Source organism: Malaclemys terrapin, chromosome 4, assembly GCF_027887155.1.
Source record: "Malaclemys terrapin pileata isolate rMalTer1 chromosome 4, rMalTer1.hap1, whole genome shotgun sequence".
Classification (NCBI taxonomy): Eukaryota; Metazoa; Chordata; order Testudines; family Emydidae; genus Malaclemys; species Malaclemys terrapin.
Window position 1 is genome coordinate 138,517,407 of NC_071508.1, and position 25,058 is coordinate 138,542,464.

Here is a 25,058-nt window from a genome sequence, read left to right on the forward strand (position 1 = left end):
AACACAACTGACTGTTCTAGTGCCATAGCGGTCTCTGGTGGGTAAAAGGGAGAACTGCAGCACTTCTGTGGCACAACGTATTTTCTGTGTGTGTGTGTGGAGGGAATTCGGTGCGTGCCCAGTGGCACAGAATTCCCGCAGAAGTAGAAGTTCATCACAGCACCCTGCCCACGGAGCCAAGTTAGGACAGAGTGGGGCACATAGGGCTTCTGGGGGCGGGGGGGTCCACAGACTGGGGTTCAGAATGGCTAGTGGGGGGGACAGACTGGGGTGCAGGCTCAGGAGCTAGTAGGGTGACAGTGTTGAGCTAGGGGATGGGGAGAGGGGCTGCAGGGACACATGGGGATGAGGGAGGAGGCTGCAGAGACCCATGGGAGGTGTGGGGACGGGGCAGATGTGCCTGACTGAATGGGAGAGGCTTGGGGTCAGCCAGGGTCTGCATGGGGAAGGCTCCCCAACTCCCTAACAATTCTGCCGCTCATCCCCCAAAAAACCTGTTCCATACTTCTTCCACCCACACCCAACAATCCTCCAGGTTCACTCCAGGCTCCTTCCCTCAGCTCCTCCCTTACCCCTGACTTCCCTAAGCCTTTGCACTGCTTCTGACTGGTGCAGGAAATACAGTTCTGTATTGTAATTTAAATTAATTACTCAAAGTTCTGTACAGTAACTCCTCACTTAAAAAGAACAGGAGTACTTTTGTGGGCTACAGTGCACTTCATCGTATGCATAGAATGGAACACACAGAAAGAAAATATATTTATATATACAGAGAACATGAAAAGGTGGGAGTAGCCATACCAACTGTAAGAGGCCAATCAATTGAGATGAGCTATCATCAGCAGGAGAGAGGAAAAAAACCTTTGAAGTGATAATCGAGATGACCCATAGAAAGTGTGAAATAGATTCAATTAGTGTAATGACCCAACCATTCCCAGTCTCTGTTCAAACCTAAGTTAATTGTATCTAATTTGCATATTAATTCAAGTTCAGCAGTCTCTCTTTGGACTTAAAGTCGTCCCAGTTAACGTGGTTTCGTTGTTACATTGCCGATCAATTAGAGAACATTCTCATTTAAAGTTGTGCAATGCTCCCTTATAACGTCGTTTGGAAGCCACCTGCTTTGTCTACTTCTTGCAGGAAGAGCAGCCCGTTGCAGCTAGCTGGTGGGGGCCTGGAACCAGGGTGGACCGGCAGCCCCCCTATCAGCTCCCCATTCCCCTAAGTTCCCTGTGCGGCAGCTGCCCAGCAGGCTATCAATTGCCAGCAGTTCAGCTGTCCCTCCCCCCATTGCCATGTGCTGCTCCTGCCCTCTGTCTTGGAGCTGCTCCCTGGAGCCTCCTGCTTGCTGTGCGGGGAGGGGGGGCAGGGGGCACTAAAGTCAGGGTATCCCCCTGCTCCTGCACTCCGCTTACCCCATCTTCCATAGAGCAGGGGGGGACACAGGACAGGGCTCAGGACAGAGGGAGCTTCCTGGCAGCAGCTGCCGTCTCAGCTTGCTGATCGATTTTTAAAAGGCAGTGTACTTAGAGTGGGGTCAGAGTACTTTAAGGAGCAATGCGCATCTCTCTCTCACACACAATGTGTGTCTCTGTCTGCCATGCTGTCTCCTCTCCCTCCATTCGTACTGCCTTGTAGAGTGTGAGGCTACATTAACAACAGTGAGTAAACCCTTGAGGACTCAGCCAATTGCTAGTTCATCATTTAGCAGTAAGGCATTCCCTGTGAAATATCTCACCCTCTGACTTCACCACCTCAACCAAGCTTCACAATCAATATTACTGTGTACCAGTATTAAATTGTTTGCTTAAAACTTATACTGTGCGTGTGTGTATATATGTCTTTGGTGAAAAAAATTTCCCTGGAACCTAACCCCCACTATTTACATTAATTCTTATGGGGAAATTGGATTCGCTTAACATCGTTTCACTTAAAGTCACATTTTTCAGGAACATAACTACAACGTTAAGCGAGGAGTTACTGTATTAATATGCCTAGTAAGGAATCTATTTGTCAAAAATAAAATTACCAGAATCTTCTTTTTTTGGGTCTGTGTTGTTACAGACATTTTGCTGACAGATATTTTGAAATAAATTACCAAAATAATTGAAACTGGCATGATTATATTGTGTTATTTTAACAAATAAAATTTGCAGAATTTGGCAGAATTTTAAAATATTGTGCACAAAATTTTTAATTTTTTGGTGCAGAATTCCCCCAGGAGTAACAGTAGCTCAAGACCAATACCCAAGTTGACACTGTGTCAAGTTTAAAAGTCAAGCATCAGAGCTTTAAAGAAAATTTCAATATTGAAGCTTCAGGTGCAGAGACTTGATTTTGTAGAGTCAAAGATTAATCAAAACAGAACATAAACCAAAATTATCTTGGAGGCTTTAAAGAAGCATCTTGTCACCAAGTAACCACATTTTACTGGCTCGAAGAAGCTTTTAGCAGAAGTTCAGAAGAATGATAAAAGCATACAGCAGTGATCAGAAAAAGATGAGTTTCATTGCAGAATAGCTGGAGCAGGAACCTCTACATTCTGGTGTGCAGCTTCTGCAAGGAACTCCTATGCTGATTTCGGTCAGGGGTCCATTTAGAAGGTTATATTAGGGATGAGGCACTGACAGTTGGAATGGGCTCTGAGGTGTAGGGCAAGGAGTGATATGTGCTCAGTTACTGGTGCTTCAGAGCTCCAAAAAACCCAAAGGTGCAGAGATTATTCATGGCCCATCTTGCATTCAAGGTGCAATATACTGGGTAGGAGAGACTTGTGAGATCTTCAGAGAAGTAAAATTGCAGGTCAGTAATTTTCCTTTATGATCACTAGTCTAGGAAAATCGTATTGTTCTACAGCTCAGGAAGACCCAAAGCCTGGTCTGGAGAAATAGTATTTGATTATTGCCTTCCAGACAAACTGTTGATCTGTATTTAAAATACAGATGTATCAACAGGCCTGAGCCTAAAAATTAAAATCTGCTCTCGGCTTAAGCTCACTATCTTCTTCGAGTAGTGTCTCTATGGGTGCTCCACTGTAGGGGTGTCTGCATCCCTGTGCTGCTGATCGGAGAACTTTGGTAGTGGTGTCCGTTCAGCCTGCACGAGGCAAACCAGTGCGGGGGGGGGAACCCTACACAGTTCCTTCTCAACAGGAGTTGTCCCAGTGGGTGGCAGAGGCACTGCAGATACCACTACCAGAGGTGACCAAGTCACACCACAAACTAGTGGACATTTTACATTCTTCTACCTCGTCCAGAGTAGCCCTCCCTGTTAATGAGGCACTCTTGGACCCTGCCAAACTCATATGGCAGATCCCCGTGTCAGTCCCACCAACATGTAAGCGGGCCAACAAAAAGTATTATGTGCCGGTGAAAGACATGGAGTTTCTCTTCTCCCACCCACCTCCCAATTTGATCACAGTGCACATAGTTAACTCAAAAGGCTGCCAGCACCGTTTCAAATCCACTCCCTATGACCAGGACTGGAAGCACCTGGACCTTTTTGGCAGGAAAACATACTCTTCAGCCACTCTTCAGTTCAGTATTGCGAACTATCAAGCCTTAATGGCGAAATATGATTACCAGAGCTATTCAAAACTCAATTCCTTTATTGAGCAGCTCCCAGATTTGCACAAGGAACAATTCAAGGCCATGGTCAATGAAGACCTACTGGTGGCAAATACATCTCTCCATTCTGCACTCAATGCTCTGACCGAGCGGCACGTTCCATCTCTGGTGCCATCATGATGAGATGAGCCCCTTGGCTGCACCTATTAAGCTTCCCAAAAGAGGTTCAAACAACTGTGGAGGGACCTGCCTTTTCAAGGGACAAAACTATTTGCTGAAAGGACTGAATCGTCCCTCCACACCTTAAAAGACTCCAGGGCTACTCTTTGATCCCTCGGGATCTACACACCTGGGTATAAGAGAAAGTACAGCCATTAGCTGTCATTCAAACCCCATTTGTCGCGATATCCATCTCAAAGGTCATATAAATCTCAGAGGAAGAAGTCCAGGTTCCCCAGACAGAAACCCTTGGGATCTCAATCTACTTCCTCTCAACCTTCCTCCTCAAAGCGACAGTTTTGATAGGTTGGTTGAGGTGCCCATAGACCACTCTCCTCAACACCGACTGATGCTGGAAAACCTCACCCATCTCTTTGGATGCCATCTCACCCCATTCTGCAGCCTCTGGGAATGGATAACCTCCAACAAATAGGTGCTGGAGATTATTTGAGATGGGTACTCCATACATTTTGCCTCCCTCCCTCCTAAAAAACATCCCCGACCCTCTTCAGGGACCCTTCTCATGAGATCCTGCTACGAAAGGAGATAAGCCATCTCTTCAACATAGGAGCCATAGAGGCAGTGCCCAAACATCTAAGAGGCAAAGGCTTCTACTCTTGCTAATTCCTGATACTGAAGAAAAAGGGAGTATGGAGACCCATTCTAGACCTCAGAGTGCTCAACAAATTTGTCAAGGCTCAGAAATTCAAGATGGTCACATTAGCAACAATTATTCCAGGATTAGAAAAAGGAGACTGGTTCTCAGCCCCTTGACCTTTCCACATTTGTATCATACCAAGTCACAGACGAGACCTCAGGTTTACACTAGGCCAAGACCACTGCCGGTACAGAATACTCCCTTTTGGCCTCTCATTGGCCCCCAGAGTATTCTCCAAGGTCTTCTCCATAGTGGCGGCCCACTTACACTCCCAGGGCATTATGATTATCCTTACCTGGATGATTGTCTCCTCTGGGCACGTTCCTTTCACCGAAGCCCTACGAATCAGCCATCTATATCAGAATCTGGGCTTTCAAATTAATGCACAAAAATTGACATTAACTCTGGTACAGAGGTTAAAATTCATCGGACCTGGCCTCAACTCCGTCCATGTGACGGGGCTCCTCCCACATCACAGATTCCTCAGCCTCTTCACGCTTCTAGAGACAGCCCCCAAATTTCGGCCAGACACTGCCTCCAGCTTCTGTTAACATGAGCCACACTGCACATGAGATGCCTCCAAGCGTGGTTTGGTTTACAGACTGAACAGAGACAACATAAACTACTATCGGTGCCCACCAAGATCAGACCATCCTTGAATTGGTGGAAAGACCCAATAAACATATGTAGAGGAATTACATTTGTTCAGCCTTCTCTATCGCTACCACCGATGCATCCCTCATAGGATGGGGCGCGCACATCTCAACGATCTCACAGTGCAGGGCAAATGGTCTCCATCCAAGACATGTCGTCACATCAACCTGCTTGAATTCAGAGCGGTAAAAAATGTGTGTGCTCACTTGCTCCTGCTGATCAGAGGCATGCACACAAAAGTCATTATGAACAACATAGCCTGCATATATTACATAAACCCACAAGGAGGTGCGAGATCACCCTCCTTGTGCATGAAAGCACTAAAGCTATGGAACTGCACTGCTGCATTTCCCACAATGTCACAATATCCGAAGCCTACCTACCGGGTGTGCACAACACAACAGTGGAGAGTCTCAGCCGCAAATTCCCACATGATCATGAATGAGTGATGTATGTCGTGGAGTGTCACTGAATCGTCTGACAATGGGGGACACCCACAATAGACCTGTTTACCACTTACCAGAACAAGAAACATCCACAGTACTGCTCCAGAGGGGGGATTGGATTACACTCCCTGCGGGACGCTCTCCTCCTCTAATGGGGCAAGGACCGCCTTTACACCTTTTCCCCCATTCCCTCTATTACTGAAAATCCTCTTAGAAATAAAAAGAGAAAAAGCAAATATGTTGATTGCTCCCACCTGGTCCAGACACACATGGTATCCTTACCTGTCACAACTGGTGTACTGTCCACCATGACTCTTCCAATGACTCCTTACCTTCTGTTGCAGAACAAGAGGCACACACTCTCCATCCCAACCTGTGGATACTGCAGCTCAAAGCCTGGCTCCATTGTGGTTCAAGCACATAAAGACATCTTGCTCTGAGGAGATACAGGAAGTGTTATTACACAGTAGAAGAGTAGCTAACTGTCGTACCTACCTACAAAAGTGGACTAGATTTCGAATATGGTGCCAGCCCAAAAGCATCACCCTGGATGCAGTCACTCTACCTGTAATCCTAGACTATCTGTTCACTCTCAAGAAATAAGGACTTTCTATTAGCTCACTAAAAATCCACTTAACAGCAATTGCGACCTTCCACCAGCAGGTAGAAGGGTACTCAATTTTCTCCCACCTGACTACGAAGAGGGTTCTCAAAGGCAATGTGAACCTCTTTCCTCAACCCAGGCTTCTCTCCACAATGGGATCTCAATCTAGTGTTAAAAGGACTGAATAGGCTGCCATTTGAACCCATGGCCACTTACTTTTTAACTCACCTTTCCATGAAGATGGCGTTCCTGATCGCTATAACTTCGGCAAGAAGGATAGGGAAGATAGCGGGTCCAATGGCACATACCCCCTTCACAGTGTTCTTTCCTGACAAAGTCATGCTTAGACACATCCGAAGTTCACTCCCAAGGTTACTTACGCATTTCACGTGAAACAGCTTATTCACCTTCCAACCTTTTATCCCAAACCTCATCAGAATAACAGGGAAGCCATCCTCCATATGCGCGACATGAGGAGAACCTTGGTCTTCTATTTGGACAGGACAAGATTTTTTTTAGAAAATCTCTGAGACTCTTCCTCTCCATTGCAGATAGATCAAAAGGTACAGCGATTTCTACGAGATCTGTCTCCTCGTCCGTCGCCTACTCCAAGGGTATCTGTATATCAGAAATCTGCAGAGCAGCTACTGAGGCATCTGCACATACCTTCGCAGAACAATATGCCATTCTGGGGAACTCTGCTGCAGACGCCACATTCGGTGACTCGACTCCGAAGCCCAGCCTCCGGTGGGGAGAGGCACTGCTCGGGAGTCACTTAGAGTGGAGCACCCGTAGGGACACTACTTGAAGAAGAAGAGGAAGTTACTCACTTTGTGCAGTAATGATGGTACTTTGAGATGTTTATATCTACATGAGTAATGTTGGTGCCAGTTAACCCTGCATTTTTGGCTCACAATACTCTGCCCTGCTTGTATAATGGTTCAATATACGTAGAGAGCAGAGTTGGGGGAACAGCTTTGAAAAAGCAGCCTATTCTAGGTGAGCGATTACTGACTCCATAAAGCATTCATAATATTGTCAGTTAGCTATGAAAATTAAATGAAAGTAATCAGGCAAATTACTTCTCAGGAGTGTGTGTAAGAGAGAGAGAAAAATATATATACTTGGTTGTACTTTTTGAGTGAAATTCTATTTTGAAAAATGTCTGTATAAATATGTACCTTTTTACATAACAGGTCTGCTTTCTTTATTTGGAATAAAGCTAAAAAGGTACGCTAGATTCTATTCTTTCTTGCATGTCAATAATAGAATTGTTTTGTAAATTCCAGTTACTGGGCCAATTGATTGTCAGGGCAAATCCATTGGCAAAAATAGTGATGTAGAGATATATAAATGATGGGGAAATTTGGCTTTCATAATACTTATAACTGGTGGTGATGCACAAGAAAGAAAGGAAGAACCCATCTTGGCTTTCAGATCCCCTGTAGTTTGCAGGGCTGATAGTTGGCAAAATACCTTTTCACATGTAAATTGAGCATGTTTAATCTGGATATCATTGAGATACTACCGTATGTGCAATGACATTTTTAGAGTCACTTCAGAATAGGACTGCACTTGATTATTCAGCTATAAATAATTTTAATACTTCTGTGTAGTGCTTTATTATTTTCATAGACTTATAGTAGTCTAAATTTATTTAAATATAATAATATTAAATCTCTCTGGAAATGTGTAATCCTATGACCAAATACTTGCATAACAACAGCACCAATGTGAAAAGCATAGCATGGCTGACAAGAATCAGCATTATAAAGTAGTCTGATTCATTTGACCCAAGGAAAATATGCATTTAGTGAGAAATATCTTAATCCCAAAAATACAAAATTCCTGCAGGACGTAGGATTTTAAGTAGATAGAGCAATAAATGGCTTGCACTAGATCTGGAATGTCTATATGAAATAAATCTTGTCTTTTACTGCTAATAATCTGATGCTGAAATGATTTCACCTTTTGGGGAAAGTACGTGAATACAGAGTTCTCTTGTGATTGGAAGGCATAAATAAGATCCGACAGCTATTGCAGGTTAAAACATTTATTCTTAATTACTAGTTCTGTTTTCCTCTTGGCTATGGGATTTGTTTTGCATTCAGTTTGTGTTTTGGATTTTTTCAAGCTTAATAATATATCACACACAATTTCTAAGGTGTAAGAAGGCAATATTTGTTTATGCATAAATTAATTAATCCACGTAATGAATGTAGTGAAAGTAATAGCTGTCTTCAAAACATTTGGAGGATGAAGTTAGTACTAATGAAAACAAGTAGTCTGGTAGCATTGGTTTGGGGCAATCCTAATATAGGTGAGCGTTTTGCAGTTTTTACTGCACATGTTCCAAACATTTCATTTGCAATCTGCAACCCTTTTGTTTGTTCTATTCGCAGGCCCCTATTGAGTAGAGACTGCCAATCTGTCCCAAATTGTATGATGGTTTTGTAATTTGTAAAATGATGACTAGTGTCACCCTAACTCACTTTCATTTGTGACCTTAAGAAGGATTTGAAGCCAGCTCTCTGAAAGTGAACAGCTAGTGCACAAACTCATTCTACCCAATCCTCAAGAAGATACTTTTAATTTGTTCATAAAATGTATGTTCTGTATCAAGAGTGTCATATTATGTAAATACAAAAGTGTTGTACTACAGTATATTTTTATTTATTATTGTCCACAATAATACTGTAATGTCAAATTTTGATCACCATCTTTGAACAAAAACATAGTTAAATTTACAAGAATATAGTGTAGGGTAACAAAAATAACAAAGGAAAAAGGGTTGGTATTGGGATTATTTAGTTTGAGAAAAGCAATTAAAAGCTAACATGACTGAAATATTTAAAATATTTAAAATATTTTAGAGTTACTGTTCTAGGAGTGCTAATGAGGACCACAGATAAGGTTGCCCAAGTGTTTCTATTATAATGCTCTATTTTGATTTGGTTATAACTGTGTGATTCATACTAATTTTTGTTACAGGTTACTGATTATTCATAAACTTCAGTGAACTTAATTCATCTAGAAATCTGATATGAAAATATTTTTTATGTGTTTTAAATAGCTAAAGGGGAAACTGTCAAGCTTTTCACCCCTCAAAGGCCATTTTCTTTAAAGGTTTCAAAATGAGGATTCCCTCAACCACTCACTTAATTATTATTATTATTTTTTTGTTTACTAGAAAGAAAACCATACCTTCTGGTGTGTCTTAAACATACTAGTAATGGCATGCATTCCCCCCACTTGATTTGTATTTATAGTGTGTTGTCGGGGGGAGGTTGTTTTACAGTAGTCTGTTAGAGCAAACATCTGTCCTTTGTGAGTACCCTGATCTTTATAACTGCAAATAAATAAAACTTGTAATATTCAGTGTAACTAATTTTTGAGCTCTAAAAGCTTGATAGTGTTTCTTTAGGAAAAAATAAAAACATTGCAAAATTCACTGAAAACAATGGGACTTTCACCTGTTGGGCACAACTTAAATTTGTGTTAATTTACGTCAATCTGTGTCTTATCAATTAATTATGCAAGTTAATTCTTTATCTTTCTGGAAATTGCAGCTTGACTATAGATGAAGTGATTTCTGTTCTTAATTGTTATGTTTTATTCTTTGACTTCCTCACCTTTACCTGCTCTTTTTCAGACCTTCCTTATTTCCTTGGTACAATGTAGGTATTATTAACACAAGTTAGAATCTATTGGGTCTAATCTATCCCTTTTGATTTTATTATGAGATGATTATTGCTGTGTATCTTGAGAAATCTGCTACTGCTTTGATGTGCAATAGTGATTTTTCTAAGGTATGTAGTTATGAATGCCAACATACCCCAAGTAAACATCAATTTCTAATTCATAACTAGAAATCTATACGTAGTTTTACCTTATTTTTAGTGCAGATAATTAATATGTGATCACCATTTCAGTATGGTAGACTGACAGTAATAGTAAACTGGATTTGGAGGTCCATTGGTAGAGAGAGGCTCCTGTAATATTATCAGCAGAAAGAAGCTGACAGTTCCCTTGCCCCATTCTATTTTGCACTGAAAGTCTTTCATCATCTCCTCTCCAGTCCATCCCTTAGAAAGATTAAAAGATTATACAGTAGCGTCTTTGGACCTCTGTTCACAGACGGCAGTCTTTTAAAGAACTGACCTTTCATGATGGAAAACTGAACTGAAGTAGTGGGAACTGGCAACACAAAATAACTTTAACATGGAAGATTGATTTGTTGATTTCTGCTGACCCATTTCCTCTTGTGCTGAGTGCATCCTGCTTCCCAAAGTCCTGTGTTACCTTTATCCTTAGAGAGTTCATCGTTCCCTTTCCAACAGAACTGCCAAGAGCAATTTCAAAACTGTGTTGCATTCAGTTTTTCCCCAGGAATTGATCCCTGTTCTAATTGATTGCTTAACTGATGATTTGCTTCTTAAAGAAGGACTAGATTAAGAAGAATTTTCACAATTTGTGTACTGATTACAAAAAGTCTATAATGACTTAGTTTTAGTGTGTTTTCTGATGCAGTGCGTCTTGCATAGCATCATCTTTGTAGTTTCTGCTTTGGAAAATACAATTTATTTTCTCCCCAAGATTTTAATTGAGAGAACTTTGAAAGAGATTAACAATTATTGTGGTGCCTTTTTAACCCCTGATTTTAGTTTAAGGTTCCCCAGCATTGTAATTTGTAGTAAGTTTAGATAAGCTATGTAACATGTTCTGGGGTGAGCTGTGCTATATGCCATTAGGCTTAAACCTAGGAACCATTTTTTGAGTTAATTTTCCTTTAGACAGACATAGTGAGTGTCAATATACATAGGCGCCAACTTCCTCTCTACAAGGGGGGTGCATGACCCCCCTCCGCTGCAGGCCCACCCTCACTACACCACTTCCTCCAAGCCCCCACCCATGCCCCACCTCTTCCTGATCCCGCTGCACCCCCAGCATCTTCTGCCTTCCATGCCTGGTGTCCTGGCTGCTGGCCCCTTGCCCAGAGTCCCGGCTGCCAGCCGGGGTGTGGGGCTGGCAGCCGGGACCCCATATAAAACTTAAGGGTGCTGCAGTACCCCCTGCACTCCTAGTTCCTCGCCTATGTCAGCTCCTTGATGGTTAACCATTTAACCAATAGAATTTTAATAGGTTACATGGTTACTATTTTTAAACCCTATTTATATCCCTACTGCCGGTGGGTGCTAAGCACCTGCTAATTTTTTTTCTGTGGGTGCTCCAGGGCTGGAGCATCTGTGGAGTCAGCACCTATGCTAATATAGACCCAGACCCCTACCTTCCCATCTACTACAAAACAGATACACAATTTATATAAAAATATATACATAAATGTGTGTATCTAACATCATGGGTTTTATTGATGCAATATGTAAGTTGCAAAGAAATGTAATGAATTATAAAAAGTTTTGAAACAGATTACAGGCTAGAACTAAGCATTATAAATGTTGTGGAAATAACACTGAAATACACCTAAATACAATAGATACCAACTACTCCATTTGAACATAGCTTATGTTTTGGAAGAGATTGTTAGTGCCCATCTCAGAGAAGACTAGGTTCTAGGATCCCTCAAACACACTGTAGTTAGGCCACTACTAAAAAAGAAAATTCTGAACTCCAATCAGCCACCTCCCAGTCTGACTCTTGAAGTTCCTTTTTTTGTGAAAGATCATCAAGAAAATGGCAACATGAAAACATGACAGATATCTAGCTCCCTGAAGCCCCTGGCCTAATTTGGTGACATTTCAGACTGGAAGTGGTACTAATGGAAGTTGTTGCTCTTCTTGTGCAATGGGCAGAGGCCAGATACCTTTATTGATATCCCTTGACTTGTTATCAGATTTCAGCACTTGCTGACACAGCTGTGTAACTTTATCAAGATGGCTGTGTGACAATGCGGTTCTGGCGGGATCCAACTGAGAGTGCCAATTCAGGACAAATTGCTAAAACAGGGCAGTTACAGCCCAAGGCTGGGGTTTCTCCACCTCTAAGGCAAACCAAACCAGACAGACAAAGAGGACTTTGGTTTCACCCCACTGGCTAACCACAAGTCACACAAACAATTTCCTCAGACACTCCAGTTTTCCAATATCACCGCCAGTGCCACTCGTTATGGGGACAAATGGTTATGAAAACCAATATCCCAATATACACAAAAAAGGTCCTCTCGATCCCAAAGGACCAAGCCCCAGACCCAGGTCAATATACAACTCAGATCTTTCCCACAAATCACGCTGTGGCCAATCCCTTAGAATCTAAAATCTAAAGGTTTATTCATAAAAGGAAAAAGATAGAGATGAGAGTTAGAATTGGTTAAATTGAATCAATTGCATACAGTAATGGCAAAGTTCTTGGTTCAGGCTTGCAGCAGCGATAGAATAAACTGCAGGTTCAAATCAAGTCTCTGGAATACATCCCCAGCTGGGATGGGTCCTCAGTCCTTTGTTCAGAGCTTCAGTTTGTAGCAAAAGTCCCTCCAGAGGTAAGAAGCAGGATTGAAGACAAAATGGAGATGAGGCCTCAGCCTTATATAGTCTTTTCCAGGTGTAAGAACACCTCCTTGTTCTTACTGTGGAAAATTACAGCAAAATGGAGTCTGGAGTCACATGGGCCAGTCCCTGCATACTTTGCTGAGTCTCAAGGCATATTTGCCTTTTCTCAATGACAGGTTTCAGAGTAGCAGCCGTGTTAGTCTGTATCCGCAAAAAGAAGAACAGGAGTACTTGTGGCACCTTAGAGACTAGTCTCTAAGGTGCCACAAGTACTCCTGTTCTTCTTTTTTCTCAATGAGTCCATTGTATAGCTGATGGTTCTTAATGGGCCATCAAGCAGGCTAGGAAGAACTAACACTAGCTTGTCTGGGATGTCACCCAGAAGCATAGCATAAATTTGCAATACAGACAGTATAGAGCCGATATTCATAACTTCAACTATAAAACTGATACACACATATAGACAGCATAATCATAACCAGTAAACCATAACTTTGTCTTAGACACCCCATTTGACCCCCTATATACAAGATTTGGGTGCCACTACAGGACCTTGGTTGCAACAATGATCTATATGGTCCCAGACTATATCAATAACGTCACAGGCTGGAATAGCTTTAAAATGGTGTTTTGCTCATTGCTTCTGATAGTTTTTAGAAGGTGGTGATGGTTGGCTGCTCCATCTCAAAGGTTCTTATTTGTGGAGATTTGCAAGACTCCAATCTGTCACATCTTCTGTTCAACATCTATACAGAGCCTCTGGGAATGCGTTGTATGGCATTAGAACATGATATAAATTGCAGTATCATTAGTACACTGCTGACATCTATCTGGCATCTTCTCCTTTGACTCAGACATGGGTGTTGCAGAGCTCACTAAATGCCTAGCAAATCTGAGATCTGGAATAAAACCAACTATCTGCAACTCAGCTTGTCCACGACAGGGGTTATTCTATGTAGCAAGGAGGTTGAGGATCTGATGGAATCGATAATTGCTCCGTAAGTGCTACACATACAGGAAGAAATTGCAGAGGGTATTGAGCTTTGCCGTGTCAGATTTATATATTTTAGTGCATAATGTCAGCCATATGGCTGATTACGTATTCATTGTTTCTACAGCAATCCAATATCTTCACTGCTTTTTTTATACCAACAAAAAATAATTAATGTGTAGTGGATTAGGAAGCATTCTTATTCAGCACTTTAAAATAAAATACAGTTGTGCAATCCTTTAGTCTATTAATATGAATTTGAGCCTTTAATAATTTGTTCTGCAAGGATTTACTTTTGTAAAATTCATAATTTTTTTTAAACATGAAATTAGGCATAGGTATATATAATTTTAATTTAAATCTTTAATTAATGTGCTTTATTCCAAAATAAACCACACTTATCAATTTCCCATGTTTTTCAAGTATTCCTTAACCTGATCAACACTATACCCTGAAGATTAAAAAACAAAACAAAAAACATACCAGTGGGCCAAATGTTGGCCCTCCTTTATATTTGTGCATCCCTGTTTAAGAAATGTGACTACGTAAAAGATATGACTTGTATTAAGAGAAGAAAGTGTGATATAGTTGATCTTTTGCAGATTATTAAAACAGTATACATTACAAATGTATGAAGTGTTAACTGTTTCTAGTTGAAAGCTGAATAGAATAAGCTTGTATGCTTTATTTGTAGCATTTCTTTGAAGATCACTAAGTCCATCGTGCTGTGTAAACCTCTTGAGCTAAGCTGCAGTTTCTTAAAAAAAAAAAAAAAAAAAAATTGGGGTGGGAGGTAAGGAGGTTCTGTTCTATAATTTTTCTATTATCATTAGCCCCATGTCTACATGAAAATCAGATAAACTAAATGTACTACATATTCTTTTGAAATAATGTTTAATAAGGTAACTAACCTGCCACTGTGAATAAAATAGAAACTGTCAAGTGTTTGAGCACATTTATGGTAGTGCTGTTGAGTCCATTTTTATTTCATGTAGTTTTGCTAAGCGATTGATCCAGTAAGACTGGCAAAACAGAGAAAAGCAGCAAATATATACGCACTTACTTTATCATCCAAGAATATTTTTCTACTTTGGAAGAAGGGTGTTCAAATATAAACTATATGTAAAGGATAGCATATTCTGTTGCTTTGGCAGGATTCTATAACAGAAAAGCTTCATTGACTACTGCAAAATTACAATTGATTTTATTACAGAAAGTGTCAACATGGGAATAAAAATTAATGGGACTGTGAAAATTTGTTTGGAAAGTCAGATTTATTCGGATGGTGTTGCTGTATGGTACAGCACTTTTTGAAATATAAAGATTAATTCAGATCGAGCAGATAGAAATATCAAGTTTTAGAACTTTCTTCCTTCTTTATAGTGTGAGCTAACTGTGGCTCTGATCCTGTGAGATGCTTAGCATCTCAGATTCCAGTGAAGTCGGTGGTACTTGATTTCTGAGCAGCTTGCAGGGTTAGGTCTGATATGTAGGTATGTTTGTACTCTCCTCTAAGTCTTGGAGATCTGGTAAATGTTACTTTTAAAAGCAAAAAAATTAAATATAGTGGTACATGCGGTATCCAAGATCTCAAAACTACTGAATACGCATGAAATTTCTATAAAGGGTTTAATTATTAGGTTGAGCACTGTTTTATGAAAACTGTATGGAACACTGCTTTCTTTTGAAATTGCTCTTCAAAAAGAATTCCTATTTCATATAAAAAGATGCCAGACTCACAAAGATTTCCTTTCTTGTTTCATAGACGTTCCATCTTCAGAGCAGCCTGAACTGTTCCTAAAGAAACTTCAGCAGTGCTGTGTAATTTTTGACTTCATGGACACACTATCAGACCTTAAAATGAAAGAATACAAGCGCTCCACTCTTAATGAACTGGTGGACTACATTACAATAAGCAGAGGCTGTTTGACAGAGCAGACTTACCCCGAAGTAGTTAGAATGGTGAGTTTCTTCTTTACGGTGGACATTTTAGATCCACATACAATGCCAGTTACATATTGGGGGCCAAAATGAACCCTGGAATAAGCGGACTAAATGTGGCCTTTGGGTTTGTATTTTCTAGTAAACGTCACCAGAGGATACTACTTCTAAGACCAATAAAACTCAAATTTTCACTTGCAGTTAAGTGAAATCAAATTAGGACATCAAAACATGAGTGTCAAATATGTAGAAAAGTATACCCAGAGCAGTTCAAATTTCAGCATTCAGAATATGAAGTAGACACAAACTCATTGTGCTTTTTTTCCTAGTGAAACAGAATGGAATAATTTTAGAATGTTTGTTTGTCTTTATTTTTTGTAAGATAAAAGCCATCTTTAAATCTAATAAAATCTCATCACTAAGGAACTTTGTCACTTTTGCCATGTAACTGAGCATTGAAAAGTGATGCATAGGATCAACATTAAAATTGCAGTGCTTTGCTTTGTAGATTCATAGCAACTACAATTAAGAGGTCACCAGGAGTTCTCAATGGTAGTGGTAATCTTATTAATAAATTATCAGCTAACACAAGTGCCTTCAACATCAGCACTGAACGACTACCAGATAGCATGAAGTGAAGAACATTAATTGCAAGCTTTAAGATCGATATTATAAACTCTTACTAAATTGCGTCCTGAAGCAAAAGACAGATATTCAGAAATTGACTTTGTGGTGTTGGTTCTATACTGGTATTATGTGATCATTGAATCTGGTAACAGCCACACACTTATAGAGAACTATGAATAAATTTTACATTGCGGTATGCATCTACCTTATTTTTTTTGTTACACACAAATTATACACAAATACATACCTACGCTAGTGATTGTCTGAATTATGTAGAAGTGTATGTTTTATACCATTGGAATATGTATTTGTGTGTGTGTAATTTGTGTTATGCATATTTCCTATATGTGAAAAATACAAAAAAACTGCATTAAAAGAATGTTAAGGTTTCATATGGAAACTTAATCCTGGCATTTCCTAACATCTGAGTGCTTGTTTTTGCTACCTTCACTTTGTTAATGCACCTTTTTATGTAATTATTAAAATATATTGCATGGGCAATGTTAATTTGGCCTTATGCATGTGCATTATGTTACAGTCTAGAATTATATGATCACATACTGTTTCTTTCACAGGACCCCTGCCTTATTCAGTACACAGGAAGGATGGTGCTTACTCAGTGAACAGAAGCTATTCAATATCATGTTTTATCCTCGTTGTTCCATGTGTGGCCCCATTCCTTATTTACTGTATACTATTCAAACCCCGCTCTGAATATAGAATTATTAATTTTCTCCTGGGGGTTTCTGTGGTGCTCATCCCTATAGTATCAGAGTGCTTCACAAACATTAATTAATTAATCTTCATAAAATTGCTGTGAGGCCAGGGGGTGGTATTCCCTTTTCAGAAATGACGAACTGAGACAGAGAGAGAAAGGTCAAAAGTATCCAGTAATTTTGGATGCCCAAGGCTTGATTTTTTTCAGAGAACTTAACATTTTTTTTATCATTTTTACTTGCTCAGAGCAAAGTTTTCATTGACTTCGGTTGCAGCTGAGAGTGCTCAGCACTTCTACAAATCAGACAAGTGCAAGTTGGGCATTCAGAAAGTCAGTGATCACTTGTGAAAAGTTTGGTTTAAGTGACGTCCCCAGCATCACATAGGAATTCTTTGGCAAAGGCAGGAATAGAATCCAGTTCTTCGGGGCAGCATTCAACTGCCTTAACCATGAAATGATTCTTTCTTTTCTTGCAGTTCCCTTCATCACTTACTGCACACCTTCCAATTTCTACAACAAATGAAGAAGGGGGTCCTACAGACCAGTGGTTCTCAACCTTTCCAGATCATTGTACCCCTTTCAGGAGTCTGTTTTGCCTCACATAACCCAAGTTTCACTTCATTGAAAAACTACTTGCTTACAAAATTAGACATAAAAATACAAAAGTGTCACGGCACACTATTACTGAAAAAGTGCGTACTTTCTCATTTTTACCACAGAATTATAAAATAAATCGATTGGAATATAAATATTGTACTTACATTTCAGTGTGTAGTATATAAAGCAGTATAAAAGTCATTGTATGAAATTTTTATTTGTACTGACTGCGCTAGTGCTTTTTATGTAGCCTGGTGTAAAACTAGGCAAATTATCTAGATTAGTTGATGTACCGCCTGGTAGACCTCTGCATACCCCCCAGGGGTATGCATACCCCTGGTTGAGAACCTCTGCTGTCGACCACAGCTTCCTTTTCTGTGCAGATTCAGTCCCTGAGCTTGGTTCATCCTGTGCACTGAAGGGAGGGTGGGGTACCTATAAAAAAAAACAGTTCTCATCATGTAATTAAAGGCTATCATAATGTATACACACAAGGGGAGCAAATTAAGGTTTTACAGGCAATCACAATTCTATCATTTCCTATCTTTTGAGTACTTGATTTTAACATTCTTTTAAATGTAGCTTTTTGTATGTGATATTTTTAAAGGAAAAACCCGAAAAAACAAATTTAATCACGTTGAACCATGTGGAAGTCGAGAGTTGGGAACTTTATATCCACAGCGCAGGCTTCTGCCTCTTGACATCAGGGACTAACTGATAGCAGTACTAGGTTTTCGTTTTCTGCTGTCGACTGGCATATCCTTGTCTGAGTCTCAGTCTTCTTCCTTACCCTCAACTCCCTGTCCCAGGTCTAACTGCTCACTTCTCTGCATTCTAGTCAAGCTAGTTCCTCTTCCTCCTCACTGCTTGGATGCCAACAGGGGAACATTGTGACCACAGGAGTAACAGTCTTGGTTCCTGTGCCTGGTGGTACAGCAGTCCTTGGCTGCCGGGAGGAGGAAATGCGGTGAAAGTCCTGCTTAGTCCCTGCATGCTCAGTGCAAACAATCTTTGAGGTATCTGGCTGCCAAACTGACTCATAATTTGGCCAAATTTGGGCAGATTTTCACAGGAACAGCAAAAATTCACACCCTTGACAACAGGGCAACCCTTTTGCCAAATTTCAAGTCCCTTCTCCAAAGCATGGAGGTGCTATAGCTTCTCAATAAAATGGTTGTAAAAATGTTTTAACATGGGCAAATCAACATTTTTTCCCATACTCCTGAGAAGTGTCAGAATTGTTTTTGTTGAAATTTTCAAAGAAACCTCAGCCTAAAGAAGACGCATGGCTTGGAAAATTTCTGCCCAAATGGTTAAAGTTTGGCAAAGTTATAAGCAAAAGAAAACAAGATCTTACAATGGAAAGTGTCAGGTATTGCTACCTATGCCAGCTATAAAGTACACACGTGCACACACACTTTGCAGATGTATTCTATATAAGTGTTATGCATGATGATGTGGCATAGAGTATAAAGGTTTTTAAAACATGCTGGGGTCATGTTGCTCATGAGTGTTGAATCCATGAGTGAATTATGCAGGTCATCCTAAATGAGTGCTAATAAATATTTTTTGCTATACCACACCAGCATGTATTTTGTATATGCTACATATTTTACAGGAAAACGGTCTTAGACATGTACTGTTTTTTTCATCACTTTGCCAGCAAAAACTGAACTCACATAGTACCATGAGTCCAGCTGTACAAGCCTTAGAGGAAGAGAGAATCCCTCAACATTACCTAAAATAGATGTTTAGTACACAGTGTTTCCCCTTGGCTAAGCAGTAGTCAATTTTGGAACTTTGCAGCAGGTCGCTTTCAGTTGCTGGAGAGAAATTGATGTTGTGAAGTCAGGTATAGTATAACTTGTTTATTTACAATATCTACATGAGTCCTGTTATTCTTAAACTGAGATAGACCTAACTGTGTGAAGGCCGCTTTGTACACCCATTCAGTGACCATGAACAGCCACAAGGAACAGCTGCTTTTGTGCATGTTCCTCCAGGTCTCCAGCTATCCTCCCAACTGCCATTGATCTTCCCTTTCTGGCTGACCTGTCATGATCCAGTCAGGAGCCAGGAGAACAGCAGCAGATTCACCCTTAGTAAATTCATCACACTGCTCTGTGTTGACTGCGCAGCACATTCATCACAATAATATTTTGATGTTAAGGTATGATATCTTAAGACCTACCAAAACTAAACATAAATGCTATTTGGAAAACTTGGTGGAGTATTCTTTTGATTGTGATGTCTAGCACTTTTGGGTTGCCACATACCCATCCAGGAAAGAATATTGGCCATCTTGGCCTTTGGGCCAGTGTAATCTTGTGGGGGAGGGGTGGAATTCCATATCTGGAGGGGGGAAAGGGAATCAATGTTAAGACTGATTTTTTAAAAAAAGGAGGAGCAGGGAGGGGATAAAAAACCACCTCTTTGAGCTGAAGGTTTGACACGCTAGCAGTCACGTTAGCTAGAGGACTAGTGGCTAAAGTGCTGGTCACTTGCTCCTTGTCTTGATTATCTGGAGGCATCTGACTTTAAAAATATATTCCATATGGAAAAGCTTTTTAGGTCATTTATACAGTTTTCTAAAATGCATTAGTTGTAATTTTTCTCTGCCTATAAAACCTAAAAAGTTGATTTATGATACTAAGGCAGCCTGGCTTTATAGATAAAGCGATATAAAATCCACTATTAATAATATTTTAAAACTCTCGAAAATGTTTCTAATTTTTTTTGGTAGAATACATGTTGTTAGTGGTATGGTATAAAGGTTTTATAGGCACTCATTTGGGATGCTCAGCATAGCTTACTCATGGATCTGCGGCCTGCAGCTCATGCAGTTCATGGTATTTAAAACTTAATGCTGTGGTCCAGTATTCTGGTATTCTCTAAGTTCTCGTTCTCATGTTTGCGTTTGTGTACACCATTCCCCCCTGATTACGTTTATCAGTCTGTTTTTTAACCAACCTGCTTTGCTTGTTTTAACTTTTGAAGCTGTGCTAACTTTTGGAATTTGTATTGGCGGGGAAAAAGTCTTATTAGTGGTCACCTGACATATGAGGCTATCACCGGCCTTATAGGAATTATCAATATCACTTGCAGTAGAAGAATAACTGGCACTTGTGCTAATGGAAATCGGAGGATTTATTCAGGAGTGTATTGCACAAAGCCCATTTCCCCTGCAGTTTTTGGTGTGTCATTTAGTGAGCATTTTACATCCTTTAGAATTCAGCTGGTCTGAAGAAAAAGGCCCTTACCACTTAAAACACAGTGTATGCAAAAGAAAATGTCAGTGATACAGTTTTATGGACAAAATAATATGGTACTTAATTTGAAATAATTTACCACTGTCTGAGCAAAATTTGCAAGCTTAGAATAAAGTAATGATGGTGATTTTGCTCTTAGATTAAGCACTGTTAGTTGAATAAAATGAATGTTTGTATTATCCGTGCATTATCCTACAGTGTGCTTGTTAGGGCTTTTTTATGCTTTCAAAAGGTTAACATGTAGATTGAGAAACTGACTGTTTCTATTTAAAAAGGCAAATGGATGGGAAAAATGACTTTTGGTTAAATTTAAAACCTTGAATGAATTTCTGTGGTAGGTGCCCATTCTTCCCTTTGCAAATTATAAACCCCCCACAAAAGATTTGCTGTAGTGTTTATGCTTTAACCCAGGATAACTAACACACTACCTTTTATTGACTGGATAATGAAACTCAATTGTGATACACAACTTTTAGAGCAAAATGTTCCTTTACTACCTGACTCTTAAATGCAAAATTTGACCATAGTGCACTAGGTGTCTTCCTGAACTTTTCTATCATTACAAATTAAGTGCAATGAAAAAATTAACCTGCATAGGCAAAATTAAACTCAAATCAGGACTATTCTGACAGTCCTGGCCAAAAGGCTTGTGAACAGCACAGGGACAGGCAGAAATCTGTTGTAAATAACTAAGCCAAACATTGTTTACCAAACAATACATCCAGAGAGACAGATGCTGATCTCTGTTCCCGTGGTATAAATCTGGAATGATTCCATTGACTTCATAATGGGTTTATACTTGCGGAAAGAGATCAGAATCTGGTTCAGCGAATGTAACAAGTGAGAGAGCTAGTAGATAAAGCTAATCCTGGTTAAAGCTAATCTCCAAACCCTTGGTGTACAAGGCAAACAAAGCAGTTGTTGAGGAATCCTTTTTAGGTGACGGTGCTAGTAGTCAGACTTACCGTAATTGTGAATTTCTTCATTTTCATTAGCTTTGCTTATGATTAGTAGTGGACCCTGGCCTCAAAATCCAGATCCAATTTCAAATGTTCCCAAGTTTAAAGGCTGGTTGAATCAGCAGATGTACTGCAAATCTGTACCTCTTTAGTATTAACATTTTTTTAAAATAACTTGCTTTGTGTATTTTCTCTGTAGTTTTTTGGGGAAAAAATCAGATTAGATTTACACAATATCAAGTTTAAATAAAATAAATAAAACATTACAATTTTCCAATAATGGATAGTGACAGATTTTGGCTAAAATATTCATTTTAACATCATTTTAGAAGGTTTGTGACAACAAGTTAAGAAATATCAATGTGCCAGAGTCATTGCCTGAAAGATTGCAGTGCTAAATTTACAAAAGTACACAAAGAGTGTTTTGAAACCACCTAAGAACTCCTGTATTCTTGAACTCCATTTTTTAAAAGTTTTTTGTTTTTTTTTAGGAATAAAATGGTACTGCAGAGTTAGGATCCTCTGAACCTAATAATGGATTTGTAATGGAAGTCCCCAGATAGCTTTAACTAACTGCAAAGTTACCCAAGGCATTTATGAGATATTGAAATTTACAGAAGATGTAGCTATAAAATATGAATTTGAAGAAGTAATTTTAAATTTCTGCTTGAGGATTGTCAGGTGATATTGGCAGTAGAAGCAAGAAAAGAAAACAATCGTGTTCACGCAGAACCTAACGCTTTCACACATTTTATTTGTTTTAAATATAATTGACAGCAAACTGATTAGTTGGATGCCAATCACTCAGTACTTGTTAAAGAAGCACCCTCAGCTTGAAATCAAGTTGTTTTCAGACAATGGGTTATAAGTAGTTTCAGCTACTACACCTGCCCCTGAGTTTTCCTACCAATTTTTGTGGTTTTAGAATAAGATTTGCTTATTTTTAGAATGCTTTTTTCCCCCCTGACTCCTGTTTGTGTGGGTCATTTGCTCAGCCCAGGAAACTGACTACCTAATTATACAGGAGAAATGATGAAACTGACTATGTACAGCTTTTAAATGAGCAAAGTAAATAAACTGGAAAAACAAATTAGAGAAAAACTTTGTGCTTCTTTGAGTAATGGTCTCTATTGTATTTTACTGTGAGTTACACATGCGTACCGTGTGCCTGAGCCAGAGAATTTGAAAGTAGTGTCCATTGGTCCGCACGCGCACCCTGGTTCACCTTGTATTTCTGACCGAGGGGATAAAAGGTGGTACAGACTAATCGTCTCTTCAGTTTCTTCTCACCACCACTTGGTTTAGGTTGGAATCTAGAGTGTCCACAGCTTTAACTTCATCCAGTTTGGGTACCAGACTATGCCCAGTACGCTCGGCTTCAAACTCCGAGCTTCTTGACCATGGTCCTTCTTGGTCAGTGATGATCACCAATGATGTCTGTACTGCCTTGGGGAAGCTCACATTGCGGCAAGTGTATGCTGATCTCGTTCCTTAGCTATATTCGAGAAGGGCGGGAGCTTTGTCTCCACAAACGCCTCATGGAGAAGGCGATGAGGCCCAGTCGGACCCAGGCTGGCGAAACCCCGCCCCCATACATTCACTTGATTCAGCAAGGTGTGCGCTTCCTGCTGCAAAGTGCAACTCTGATGTGGTAGAATCCATCCTCACAGACCCCATGGCAGGGCCTTGTTGGGAAGCTAGGAAGCACTCTCATAAGAATGAGACTAAGTGTTCCTTCAAGTTCAGTTCAAAGGAGTCGGACTCGACTGTAAGCAAGCCTACCAGCTCAGTCCATGAGGACTTAAAACATCCTAAGTCCCAGAGGCACAACAAGAACGCCCACAAGCATTGGACTACATCAGTTCCAGACTGTGTCCTGTCAGTACTGTCATCCCTGACTCCAAACCCCAGGATCCATCTGCACCAATGAAGCCCGATCACTGCCAACTCTGGATACCACCCTTCTCACCAGCTCTGATGACCTGGACAAGCAGAGTCCCCCTCACACTGGGGAGGTCTGAATGTGTTGCCACCCCACAAGATGTCTTCACCCTCCCAGATGCAGAATCCTCTCCTCCATTGGGACCCTCTGTTTCCCGGGATATAATATCTTGTCAGAGAGAACCAACTGTGCAATGGAGCCTGTTAAGCTCCCGTATGCAGAATACACCTCCCCTCCAACGGAGCTGAAATCAGCCTTCTGCTCTGGAGATTCAGAGCCATTAGCTGAATTCCTCTTCCCTTACCATACTTATCCTCCACCACCCAAAAGACCTGTACAGGTTCAGGACCAACCTCTGCCTCATCTAACTCACAGCTGATGGTACCCCATGCCTATTGACCCCTCTTACTGGCCATGTTGGGAGCCTTAGTATCTAGTTGATCTGATCTGCTAGGGAGTCACCCATTGCCTCCCCTCTAAGGGGGATGCTCAGGTCTACTTTCAAATCCGACAGAGGAGGAAGAATATTACGCTCTGGTTCTGCCGGAACCAGCAAGATTGCCATCATCATTCCCAGATGAAACAGTGACTTTTGCACCCCCTCATCCCCATGATTTCAGGAGGTTCCAGGACCTTCTCCACAGAGTTGCTGGAGAGCTTCAGATTCTCCTTGAGGTGGTCCAGGACTCCTAGCACAAACTCTTAGCCATCCTGCACACCTCTGGAACTAACAGAATAGTTTCCCCTGTTAATGAAGCTATGCTGGAGTCAGGTAGGACAGTTTGGCACACCCCCCACCTCCACAAAAGACTCAGCATCTCAATCTCCACCTCTGGTTCGACGATATTTTTTTTATGGGAGCTTGATAGCTGCGAAATATTACGCCCAACACCTTCCAACCCCAGCACACCATTCTGGGGACTTCCAGCATGCTCTTTCAACAGCTGGAGTGCAATAACAGACAAGTGGGTGCTGAATGTAATCCACTCTGGCTGTATGATAGAGTTTGCATTCCTACCTCTCGTGAAACCCCTCCTCCTCATCCCTCTTCAGGGACCACTCTTACGAGAGTATTCTCACACGAGCTGAACTTCCTACTGCAGTAAGGAGCAATAGAACAGGTTCCTCCACAATACCAAGGGGAAAGGTTTTACTTAATCTACATCCTAATACCCAAAAAGAAGGGTCGTTGGAGACCAATCCTTGACCTCCACTATCTGAACTGCTTCATTCTCAAACTCAGATTTTGCATGGTCATATTGGCAGCAATAATTCCATCTTTAAAAAAGGGCATGTGGTTCATAACTGTGGATATGAAGGACACCTACTTTCACATAGATGTTCAACCCGCCCACAGATTTATC

The 25,058-nt window shown here is 40.5% G+C and overlaps 1 protein-coding gene across 4 annotated transcripts in view; it reads left to right on the top strand.

Moving 5' to 3' along the window:
- The window catches only part of PPP2R5E (protein phosphatase 2 regulatory subunit B'epsilon), a 112,844-nt gene that overhangs the window by 52,166 nt on the left and 35,620 nt on the right, over positions 1 to 25,058 (top strand). For all 4 annotated transcript variants that reach the window (XM_054025633.1, XM_054025637.1, XM_054025635.1 and 1 more), the window contains exon 3: positions 15,407 to 15,603. In XM_054025633.1, the coding sequence (XP_053881608.1) occupies positions 15,407 to 15,603 (197 nt within the window). The remainder of the gene's footprint in view (positions 1 to 15,406; positions 15,604 to 25,058) is intronic.